At 34.5% G+C, this 12,950-nt stretch overlaps 1 protein-coding gene across 3 annotated transcripts in view; it reads right to left on the bottom strand.

The window, feature by feature from the left end:
- Positions 1–12,950, bottom strand: part of Nbea (neurobeachin) — a 515,411-nt gene that overhangs the window by 410,615 nt on the left and 91,846 nt on the right. For all 3 annotated transcript variants that reach the window (XM_087899501.1, XM_087899503.1, XM_087899502.1), the window contains exons 9-10: positions 4,507–4,704; positions 3,800–3,933 (exon numbers count right to left, since the gene is read on the bottom strand). In XM_087899501.1, coding sequence (XP_087755627.1) covers positions 3,800–3,933; positions 4,507–4,704 — 332 coding nt within the window. The remainder of the gene's footprint in view (positions 1–3,799; positions 3,934–4,506; positions 4,705–12,950) is intronic.

The raw sequence follows: 12,950 nt of genomic DNA, 5'->3' as shown, positions 1-12,950 counted from the left end.
AGGCCTTCATGGTCAGAACCTTCACATCCACTCTCACTAAGCTCCTACGATCCTGTGATTACTCACTTTAATTCTTTCTCATCATCAGTAGAACACAGTTAGGTCACATAACATAAGTATAATATTTAAAATATTTTGTGGGGCTATAGTTTACAAATGATAGTTGCTTATTTCTTTTATGTTTTACAGAAAAAATGCATTGTTGGCACTTAACAATCACATTTGGTTATTTATCTTTGAAAAGCCTTTAGTGAACTGACAGTGAAAGTGACTATACAACAAATGGGTAAGTACTCAATGAATATAATATACAACTTCTATCAACAAGACCAACCCTATGATCTGAAATCAAAGAGTACAGACCAAAGAGTTAAGACCAAAAGATCTTTTATCTTTATCTTTGCTCCACACAATTTCTGCTGAGAACTTCCAATGTACTTTTGCTTCATAGATAAAAATCAACTTAAATCATTGGTTTAAAAAACGTTTATCCATTACACAATAAAGAATGCTTGTTTTGTGTGTATCACCTAACGTTTTTAACTGTTTGTTATTACTTTAAAATGTCTAATTTTGTCTGAACCAAAGATGGGGTAAAAAATATTTGGATTTTTTTTTTAGTTCATGGGGATAAATAAATACTCAAGGTAGTTAATAATTATAAGGAGCATGTAGTTTCATCTGTATACACTTGCCTAATTTATTTACTGAAATGCAAAGTCCTGAACAACACCAACATGTATTGCCACAAGCTATGACTCTACTCAGTATTATTCAGCCACAAGTCAGTTACAATTTTGCATAATAATGAAAGTATACGTATGTATTTTTTTAAGGCAATTGAGACAATAACTCCTAGAGATTAAATACTACAGTAGAAGGCAAATCCAATGGCCAACTGAAGAAAAATCATCTTAGAATGTTTAAGTTTCTGAATCTAGCCAAGTTCAAGTTCTAATCCTATTTCACTACGTAAATAGTTACTTAACGTAAATAACATCATTAGTAGAAAGAAAGTCATATGTACAGTAATATAAACCTTTGCTGTATTATCTTAAAAAGAGTAACGGTATGCAGTATTGAAAACACAAAATCAAAGCATCAACCCTTGGAGAATCACTTAGCTCACTCACCCTAATAACAAACCCAGAGGGCACAGGGATCTATCAACATAGTTTATTGTACTTATTCATCATAGCTCTAAGTCCCGATTATTCCAAAGCTACAGTGGTACAAACTATGATGTGAGAGAGTTAATAATGTAGTGTAAATTATACTAATAATATTGAGCTGAAGATTTGAATCCTAGACTAAGTGAGCAGAAAGTTCAAGAATTGAGTAATAACATACTAATGCAATTTCGGGATAAAATAAACAGAAAAATCACCCTGCACAAGTAAGTCACCCATCCAGAATCCAAAAACCAAGCTTCTCCTCATTGAGGGAGTTTAATATTGCATTCCCCTATGCAGACACAAAACTGAGGCTATGAAAACAGTAAAAGTTTATAAAAAAGCACTGCTTACTGCATGGAAAATATGTTTCAGAATGAAACATAGAAAACAGAGAAAAATTTTATTACAGCTTAACTGAATTTCTCTTGAAAAACACTGAAAATGAGAAATTATTGTAATTTTAATGTTTATTTAATGCACAAAAGGGTTTTTTAAAGTATACTGAATTTTCATTGGAAATTTAAAACATTATAAAATGATTCTTGTTCCTTTGAAACAAGTTAATACTGGCTAACCGAAAACTTGGTTAAGCCAAGTTTGGCTAACCCAAACTTGAGGTCTCATTCATCTGTATGAATTAATAAGCATAAAACAAGAAATTGTATTTATATGGCTAAAAATCTGTATTTGTCAAGTGAGGAAGAAATCCTCTGTAATAAGCTGCTTTTAGCATTTTATGAATAAAGAGCTCTCTTGCTGACGCACTCGGTGTTATATGTGGTCCCTGTGAAGAGTGAACATTAAAAGACTGTAAAACTGACAATATTTATAAACAGCATGCCTCAGGTTTCAAGGACTTTAAAATAATAAATTAATTAATATACAATAGAAAAGAATTCACGGCAGCATACAATGGAATCCCACAGTGTCTTAGATGGGCACATGTACTGTTATTAAAAAGGACTGGAATATCTTTCCTATGGCGTGTGTTCTATCAGCTATAAACTAAGTACAAAATGTACATTGTTAAATAAATTAGAATTAGTAATTATGAGAGGGAACTGAGATGGATAATAAAAACAACTTAAAAACTCAGAATGTTGAATTCTTTACTTTCACCTCCTTGATTAAATAATGAGTTTTGAACTCAAGCAAAAAAAAAAAAAAAAAAAAAAAAAAGAACATAAGTATTGGTGAAAAGGCCCAAATCACCATTACATGTGTTATCGACACTAAGATCTGATAATAGCTGTCCATAAGGAAATACATTATGGTGGTAATTTTAGTTGTAATAATCCAATCTAGATTCTTTCTAGACCTTCATGAGGAAATTTCTCTTTCAGGATAAAAATTTATGAACTCCAAGTAATTCCTAAGGACTGCTTAAATTGCAAAGCATTTTATCTGGTTCTTCTTCACAGCACTTAGTTTAAAATATAAGTCATAATGCATCACACTCCCCTTAGGTAAAACTAGCAAAACATGTGTTTTTATTTAAATTCAGAATCATAAAAAAATGGCTTGTTTGTTTTTCTGTTTTCACTAAACTGATCTACTACAGGATCAAAATAAGCAAATATTTACTATAAAGTAACAGTCCAAAAGGACACACCTGCAGGTTTCATTTTCCCCTCAGAGCTTTTGACATTCACAACTCCAACGTTAATATTACATTGAAATAAAGGAGGCCCTATAGATAGGCACTAAATGTCATAAATGAGTATAATATTTATATTTAAATACGTTTCTTATAAAACAACAATCATAATAAAGGAACAATATCACTACCAACACTAACACAGAAGTCTTCAAAGTCAACTCAGCTAATTTGAGAAAACTATGCCTTTCATTTTAATGAATGTAAAACTTTCCCCATAATTTCATTTATTAATGTGTCATTAATTCAAAATGCAACAACCCATTAGAAAGCTATTATATATGTACATACATGATAATGAGACTTTTTTTACTCTGAACTAAAAGAGCAAAGAAGCTATATAGTTCTGGAATTTATCCTCAACTTTAAAAAAAATACATAAATCAAAATTCGATATATGAAGTACTTTTAATAAAATAAGGGAAGTTATGAGAAGTAAACATGAATTCAACTTCATTAAAAAAACATTTCATTTACCTGATCATGAACAAACCACTATCTTTGTGTGTTCCTCAAAGATGAACTATACTTAAAGGAAAGTTTATGTTAATACTTTTCTAATTTTGAATCATAGTATAAGATTATAAAATGAGTGAGACTTTAAGTTACAAACTATATAACTTATTGAAAATACCTTACCTGAGTAGTTTAATATGATCTGACAGGACTATGAGTACTTGCTATGGGTACGTTTGGAGCTAACTAAACCTTTTCCTTAACTGTATATCATAATCACTTTATTATATCTAGAATTCTTTCATTTTCTAGGGAGGGATTTTTTATGATAATCAGAGTCTAAGCATTGGTAGTTTTTTTATATTATGCAGATATATGTCTGCCTCAATTCTAAAAACATTCTTACTAGAACTTCAGATCCAAATACTGTACTATGTTATAGAGCATGGAATATACATGAATGAACTTAGTGAATAAACAGTAATATACTGTACATCTAAAGAAAACTTACCAGACAGTTGTTTCCACTTGACTGTCATTGAGCTGTCGATTGTCCAGTTGGGCAAAAAGTGGGAAAAGTACTTGAATCCCTCCAATTGAATGGATTGCACTATGGATTGAATGTGTTACTATAGCTTTCACATCCTACATCAAAGACAAAATATTTATTAAACCTCTATGACATGATTTTCATCACTATTTCCTACCCCCTGTATCTTTATATGGTTAGTGTATTTTGATATTGTAAGAACTCTCATGCTTTTAATTATTGTCAGACAATAACTATACATGTGTATAGTAAAAATGAAACATCTTTTATTAGTCATCTTTAAAGCTGAAATAAACTGAAAAGGCTTAATCCTAAGACTAGGAAGCTAAATTAAGTTATTGTAGAAGAAATAAATATTGGGCTTCAGGACATTTTCAAGTTGGCAGTTAAAACATTTTCAAATATTTTTCATACATAGCAACTTCATGTACAGGAAGACAACAGATTTTATACAGATTTTATCTCAAAGAAAAAAGAAACACATGACAACAGAGTTAGTTATCCAAGTCAATATGCAACAAATTTGCCAGTCAAAAAAAAAAAAAAGGCTTGGTTTCAAAATTCAAAATTAAAAGCAGTAGCGCTTGTAGGAGAGCAATGTTTACTGTGGGAAAAGAAGACACTCAGTGCAGACCTGACTGCAGGAGTACAAAATCCCACCCACTTACCTGGAGCATTAATGCATGTGGGGAATGCACAAATATGGATGCATTTTCCTTTGGTGAGGACTCCAGGCAAAGCTGAGCATCGGTGGCCTTGGCATTATATGAGAAGGCAATACTACTTGCAAGTTTCCCATCATACAGAACCTGTTTGTGATGTTCTGCCAAATGAATATCACTCTCAGACTTAAACTTGAAGGTACTCTGTAAAAGTAAAGCTTCATTAATATTGCTTTAAAGGAAGAGTAACTTTGAATTTTTAAATCAGAGAAATAACTACAGTAGTGATTTATTTTGTTCCCTCCAGATATCTGGCACTAGACAGGAGTGGAACATATCTTGTTAATTTCACTTCATTTCTGAGAGCTGTTTGATTTACTAACAGTGATTTTTTTTTTTAGAATAACTCAGATTTATTCAAATACTTAAAAACACTGCAGACCAAGTACATCTTGCCAAATTCAAGCAGTTTCCTGTTTGTGGTCTGACTACTCTCTATTGTCTTTCTAACTCCAATCTGTTTGCAAACCACTAATACCAGTTATAAACCAAGACAAAGGCAAAACACATGTATCCAAAATTATGTGTAGTACTTTTACATTAAAATATTTAGTTATTTCAATAATAGAAATAGACCAAACTGCCCTATTTAGATCAGATGTTTCATTCTACTTAATTATGTAAAATATAGAGCATTTCTCACCTCAATGCTTCGACTTTTACTTATAAAACTCACTGTTTCACACTTCTCAAGATAAAAGTTTCAAAATATGCCATCATAAAACTAAAATTTTATTTTTGTCCTTAATATATACTACGCAAAAACTTGCAACCAGAATTTCTAAAAATATCTAGTGAAATTATGATTTAGGCAGGTGGTGATGCTGCCAAAATAAAGCGATATGATTTTCTTTTCTCTGGCTGACTTTGTATTATAAAATAACATTTACTATACATTCTACTAAAATTATAAACACTTAAAATGGTTAGTATTTGTACATAACATACTAATTTTAAACTACCATTTAATAAATCTGTTAGCATGTTGACTTCTGTTGCAGATCACCAATCAGAGAAAACTTACTCTGAGAAATAAGACATGAGTTAATTTGTAGAAAAAAAATATCTTATGGAAGATAAAGAAAATCAAGAACCACCAAAGTCACCCAGATAAAGAAGGAATTCTGAAAGGGCTGAGTGGGCAAGAGGAGAGCTGTAGTGTGACCAGGGAGGACAGCTCTTGCAGTTCTGGTTGAAAAGTCACATGGAGATACTGGGAGCACTAGCTGAGTCTGGAGTAGCATGTGTCCTAGCTTCATCAATGAAGGAAAGACTTTCCATGACACCTGAACCATAGACTAAGATGAGACTGTGAGGGAAGGGTCAAGATTATACACAAAGGGGTTTAACTGGGGCTGGGTGCTCCTTGCTTGATCAGGTCTCTCACTTTTTTATGTTTACTGCAGTTGGTTACATGGGGGAAATTGTAAAGATGTCCAACTCTTGTCCAACGTACAGCCTGAAACAAGACAGGACAGATGTTTGCTAGGCTCGTTCCCAGGTCCCAAGTACCTCTGAAGCATATGTAAAAGCATCAGATAAACTGACTGATGACTGAGTGTTTAAAAATGTTTTCTTTTGTTTCCTAATTATCAAACTTTCCTTTCATTCCTTGAATAAAACACAGGTACTTTCTAAACTTATAATGAACTATGTCGATTTTTTAATTAAAAATCAAATATTACATAAATCGCTAACACTGAGAGTTTCTACTACTCTCATAAGGATCTCGAAAGCATACGTTTTATTCTACTGTAAGAGATATTCATTGTTTCTCTATAAGTTAATGCATAAATATATACTCATAAACAGTTAATAGGATAGCAAGATCCATGAACAAGTAATAAAGTTAAATAAGAAGTTTACTGATGTATGCACTAACATATAACAATAACTTGTGTGAAAATGTGTACTAAACATAGGCCACAGCTGCAAAAACATAACTCAAACCCCCTGCTTGTTTAAAATATACTAAGATATTAAATCCTTCCCATAAAATTAAAATATTAATTTCCTTCTTAATAAATTTCAAAATTGATTTACATTTTAAGAATTTTTCTAAATAAATTATAAGAATTATAAAACAAATATTATAAAATATTCATTTTATTAAAAATAGGAATTTAATTTTTGGCCATTCTACCAAAATAAATCCCAGTTCAATGTGATCAACATCAAAATTCCAAAACAACTCTTAACAGATTTTGAAAGGACAATTCTCAGCCTTATATGAAAAAGAAATTTGGATAGATAAAACAATAAAAAAAAACCCTTGCTCAGCCATGTTCACTGCTGCTAAGATGATGCTTAGCAGAAGAAGGGATAAACAAAATGTGGTATATTCACACAATGGAGTATTATCCAACTGTTTAGAAAAATGACATCAGCAAATTTGCAGGCAAATGGATGGAACTAGAAAAAAAAAAAAAACCATCATGCTGGGTGTTTTAACCAGGACCCAGAAAGATTGTATTTTTGTATTCTCTTATACATGAATATTATTCACAAACTAAATGATAACCAAGCTACAATCCATATACCCAAAAAGGTTAGTTATTCAGTAAGGGACAAGTGGGAATGCATAGATCTTTCCGGGAGGGGGGAATAGAATAGATTTTATGGGTGGCCTGGGAGTCAAGGGAAGGGGAACAGGGAGTTCAGGTGTAGGGGAGAGATGGTATTGAGGAAGGGAATGGGGGCAGACAGTTAAAACTGAGGTGTATTTGCTAATGGTAGGGAAACCAACTGCAGTGGAAACTTCCTAAAATATATGAAGACAATCTTAATGAAGCCTCCAAATAATGAGAAACACAGTCCCAACTTTCCATCTCTTACCATAAAATTCAGGGTTCAGAACACCTGATTGGAACTGGATTGTATCTAATTGAGCTGCTGGGCAAGGGGTCCCATGGAGGCTGGTGCCAAGATAAAGAGTTTGCTCTCTACAAACTGATAGCAGTGCCTCATTGGTAAAGACAACACTCACACAACTCAATGAACATGGAAAAGTCAAGCTGGTGCCTACATGGAACCTTCACCCTTACACTCTACTGTCTTTGGTAAGGGAAGATAATCTGTGGGCTATCAAAAAAGAAACATAAACACCAACCTAAGCTAAAAATTTTTGATGTATAATCTGTCTTGCCTGCAAAATACACTAAGGGAACTGAGGCACAAAGTGTGTGGGAGTAACCAACCAATGCCTGACATTATGCAGAGAGTGAAAGATCTTTGAATACGCTTCTCTAGATGGAATGTCTCCATCAAATTCCTCCCTTCAGAGCTCAGGTAACCCCACAAAAGAAGAGGCTGAAAAAGTATGAGAGCCAGAGGGGATGGGATGCCAGGATAACAAGGTCCTCTAAATCAGCTGAGCAAGGCTCATATGAACTCATAGAGCCTGAAGCAGCAAGCACAGGCCTACATGGGTAGGAAATAATCCCTCTGCATATACATTACAGTTTTCAGTTTAATATTTTCTTTAAAAATACCAAAGATCAATGTTTATTAAAACTTTAACTATAAATAACTAAAATGAAAAAAAAGGGTCTTATGCTCTGTCTTTACTCCAACATCTAGGTCCTCTCTGTTCCTTGCCTTTTGGAGAAAACACTGCATTGTGAAATTTACTATGCAGATATACCAACAAAAAAAAAGAGAAAAGAAGTTGGCTTCCTACTCCTGACATCAATTCCTCTACATTCTACCCAGTTTAGTATTTTTATGGGAGTCCTGAATATGTGAACGACTGTGTCTCGAGTTCTTGCAGCTCTTTTCTTTCTGGTGGTTTGCCTTGTCCAAGTCTGATATGATGGTTTTTGTTTAATCTTATCATATTTTATTTGGTCATGTTTTGTTGATATATCTTAGAAGTCTGTTGTTTTCTATGAAAGACAAAAGGAGATTCAGATGAGAGGGGAGGTGGGGAGGAGCTGGGAGAAGTAGAGGAAAGGGAAACCTTAATCAGGATATACTGCTAGAGAAAAGAATGTATTTATAATAAAATATAAAAGTGGAAAAATAAACCTTTTTAAGAACTGTCAAAACAGATTCATATTTAAAATTTCTTCTAAATAATATATTTATAAAATTAGAACTTAATTTTAGTCTCAAATTTCCTGAAAAAATACAAATATATATATATATATACAAGTAAATATATTATAGAAACTGTCTACACAGAGAATGTACAACAATATTGCTGTTACACATTATCATTCTTATGAGACCTTACATTGTCTATTAGCATGCCACTGTGAGAAGATCTGACATCGAACAGTGGCTTCTTATTCCAATGATATCATATGTATTGGTTTTATGTAAAATAAAAAAAAACATTTCCAGAGAATATAAGTCGTTAATAGAGAATACAAAACAGACTGAAAGAAATAGGTAAACAGTTTAAGATGAAATATATTTCTAACATCCTAAATTTAAATTTAATTTCTTTTCTAGAACTTAGACGCATCAAAGACTTTTCTGATAATCTGAGTTCAAGACAGAGGCAATCAAATTTAATTGGTGCCTTCATTTAGGCGACTTTCACAGTTTGCAATGAATTAAAGAGAATTCCAAGTGGAATTGTGGGAGCAGTTTAAATTTTTTTTCATATATACCTACTGCTTTATACACAAAGCTGGGGATACTGTTGCTGTGTTTTGGTAAATAATTCTAAAAAGAGAACTGGAATATCCATCTCGGTAGGCCCTGAATACACTGAAAGCACAATTAAGAGAAGATGAAAGAATTCCCTGTCACAACACATTACATCATGTAAAACCTACAGCACCTATCTCCAGGAAAATAAATCACACCACACAGAAAAGAAGAATGAACAGAAGGACTTGTTCTACAAAATGAATTAGTTAGCATTCATTTATTCACACGCTCACACGCAAAGGAAATAAATGCATTATACATAAGCACATTATTACTTATGTTGCACACATCATCCATTTTAGTGTTATTTTAAATTAATTTTAAATTATACAATAATCTTTCCTTATGATACTATTGGCAGGTAGGCTTCACTAAAGATTGGCTGTTGAAAGATACCTCAAGTCAGTAAATGATGTTAAAGGACAGAAGAGAAAACATCAAGTGAGTTACACCCCCTGAATGTCCTCTATTAAGTTGACTCACAGAATCTTTAGCTTTAATTACCATGATAAAATGTCATTCATTTTGTAGTAATGCAGAATGTTTGTGGATGTGGGCATAAATGAATTCTGACTGGACCAAAACTTCAAAATCCCTAACCAACAGCATAGCTCCTGATATCTATAGTGACAATAGCTGCTTTTCCTAGGACTCACAGAACTCTGGCTTGTAAGACTGATTTTCTTTCCTAACTTTAAAAAAAAACAACAACAAACACTTTAAAAAAAAACAACAACAAACACTTTGTTTCATCTCTATGATTTTCTTTGTGTGGTTTTCCAAACCACTGCCTCCTCAATCAATTTCCAATTTTCTTTCCCTGTTTTCAACAGTTTACTTTATTTTTGGCTCTCCATTTTTCTGTCTTGTTTGGTTGGGTTTTTTTTTTTGTTTGTTTGTTTAGTTGACTTTTTATGGTGTTCTTGTTTTATTTGAGCATCTAAAATTGTTTATTGGACATCAGCATGGTTTCCAAAGGGAAGGCTGGACAAAAATATTGAAACAAAAAACTGAACAAAGACCAGGAAGAACCAATCCTCCTTTGCAGGGGACACATGACCCTAACCTAGGTGCACACCTTGTGTTTTCTCTACCTCCCTAGGATTTGGACACAACCAGAAGAGAGTTGGAGAAGCAAGTAAATGAGCCAACTAACTCAAAGTACAGAGATGGATGACGGTCTGGGACAGAGCCATCTGGGACACTGTGCAGGCATTCTGGCAAGAGTGTGAGTAACAGAAGAAGTGGAGGAGTTTGGAAGCTGGAGGCATGGTACTAGGATTTTCTTTTCAGGAGACTGGCCCCACAAAAGCCCTGTAGGCCAGACATGGCAGTGGCTAGCATCTCAAACTGACTTCTTCATTATTACCTGCCTTTCAGATGGCTACCAGGAATAGGGTCCCAGAACCTCTTTGTCTAATGTAGATGCAGCACTGCACATGGCATTTGACACTGATGGCATAAATCCTAATAATGGTTCCTGCAGCACTTTTAGGTCCTCCTTTAAAGTACTCCTGGAATTCTGCAAGAAGAACTGGTAGACTTCCACAGTGTCCAGTCTGAAGGCCCCAGCTACTTCTTGTGCTCTTCCTCCTACATTTTCTCCTGGCCTTAAAGATAAGCAGTTTGGTATGACTCCAGGCTCTTGGCCAACTGCCAGATGAAATGCATCAATATGGGCTGGTAGGAGCATACTTGCCTGTTCCATTGCCATGCTGAATCACAAGTTGGCTGTGTCCTCACACACCTGGTAAACACTGTTCAAAAGATATCTTTGGCTATCATTCAGTAGTGAAGTAGGAGGAAATGCCTGACCTATTTTTCAAATTTCTCCACAAAGGTCTTGTGTTTCTTTCCCCTCACCTCCTCTTCCTTCTCTGGCTTGGCACTAATCATATAATTGCTGGAGTCATTATAGAAATAACAGGCACACCATTCTTACAGTTTCCTTAAGTACAAGAACACTAAACAACAGAATATGCATGCACCAAAGTGAACTCTCTGTGCATCTCTTCCAGCTACTGCTCTAGTTGCACTCCTCACAAGGTGCTATGCTCCTCAAACAGCGTTGGGTCTCAGCCATCTCCAGCTTCTTCAGTTGGAGCTGGCACTCATGCATTCTGTACTTGCAGGAGCCCCATGCAAGCTATTCCATCTCTTTCTGAAATTGGTTCAAGTGTGTAATTCTCTTTAAATTTATTTTAAGAGGAATTGTCACACCTGAAATATTTTTACATTAGTACTTCAGATATACTTTTCTGTCACTTTCACTTATGCTTAACATATTAGGAATACCAGCACACAAGATGAAATTAACCAAAAGTTAACAAAAAATTAATCAAAAGTTAACCAAAGCAAACTTAAAGAAAAATAATAATGTTCATATCTGTACCATGTTCTAACACTGAGCCATAGAAAGAAAAAAAGTATGACTCTGCCCCCAAAGTAGATAGTCCAACTACTATAAAAATCCATATGGATGTTACTTAGCCAATAAAAACAGATGTACTGTACAGCCCAGCTACACCATTCCTGGAACACATCTTCCCAGAGAACACCGGGTCAGTACATCACAAAGACTCTTGCATGTGAGTGTTCATAAGGCCCAGCTACACCATTCCTGTGATATATGTTTCCCCAGAGGACCCCAGGTCAGCACATCACAGAGACAGTTGCATTTGCGAGTTCATCATAGTTCTAGTCACAGCAGCTGTTATGACACCAAACCCAGGTGTTATACAATAGGATGACATATAAAATGTGATGAAAATGCACAATGAATTCTTTTATTTAGACACAGAAAAGAATGAAACTTAGTCATTTGCAGGAAAGTGGATGCAACTAATAAAACTAATCATATTTATAAATTTAAGTCAGTTTCATAAATATAGTGTTTTTGTCATTTGTGCTTTATGCATTTTGTAGAGATTAAGAAAGTCATGCTTGCGTGTGTGACATAAAAGTAGAAGCAAAGCTGCTGCAACCCACAATAACAGCTACGAGGGCGGCTAAACACAGAGCTATCCCTAGTTACAGCACTGTGGGAATTTTTTCTTTGCAGATTTTTCTACAATGGTTATGTGGTTCTTAAAAGGGAACTCTACTGGTGAAAATGATGTATCACAATAGAAAAAGGTAGGAAAGTCCCCTCTTAGGGAGTGCAAAGAGATACAGGAAGGAGTAAGTGCTGTGGGACAATGGTCTTATACCCTGTGACTTGTATTGTTTTAATAAAACACTGACTGGCCAGTAGCCAGGCAGGAAGTATAGACAGGACAACCAGAATAGGAGAATTCTGGGAAGAGCAAAGTTTCAGTCTACAGTCTTCACAAAGGAAGCCAGACACAGAGGAAGCAAGATGAGAATGCCTCACTGATGAAAGGTACCAAGCCACGTGGCTAACACAGACAAGAATTATGGGCTAATTTAAGATGTAAGAGTTAGTAAAAAGCCTGAACTAATAGGCCAACCAATTTATAATTAATATAGACCTCTGTGTGTTTCTTTGGGATTGAACAGCTGTGGGACTGGGTGGGACAGAAACTTCTGCCAACAGGTAAGGGACCAAAAGTAATGGGAACAGGAGGTAAGGCACTCACTATACAATGTACTCTTGTGCCAAAGTGTCCATGTGTAACACGGGACCATGAGAGTTAGCTAGCTGTTATATCCTACATTCTCTAAGCAGTCTAACTACAGCTCTCCAGCAAGAAGTGACATTGGTCACTAGC

This window comes from Myodes glareolus, chromosome 20, assembly GCF_982192425.1.
Source record: "Myodes glareolus chromosome 20, mMyoGla1.1, whole genome shotgun sequence".
Lineage (NCBI taxonomy): Eukaryota > Metazoa > Chordata > Mammalia > Rodentia > Cricetidae > Myodes > Myodes glareolus.
The sequence above is the reverse complement of the archived record's forward strand: the minus strand, read 5'-3'. Positions and strand labels throughout refer to the sequence as shown.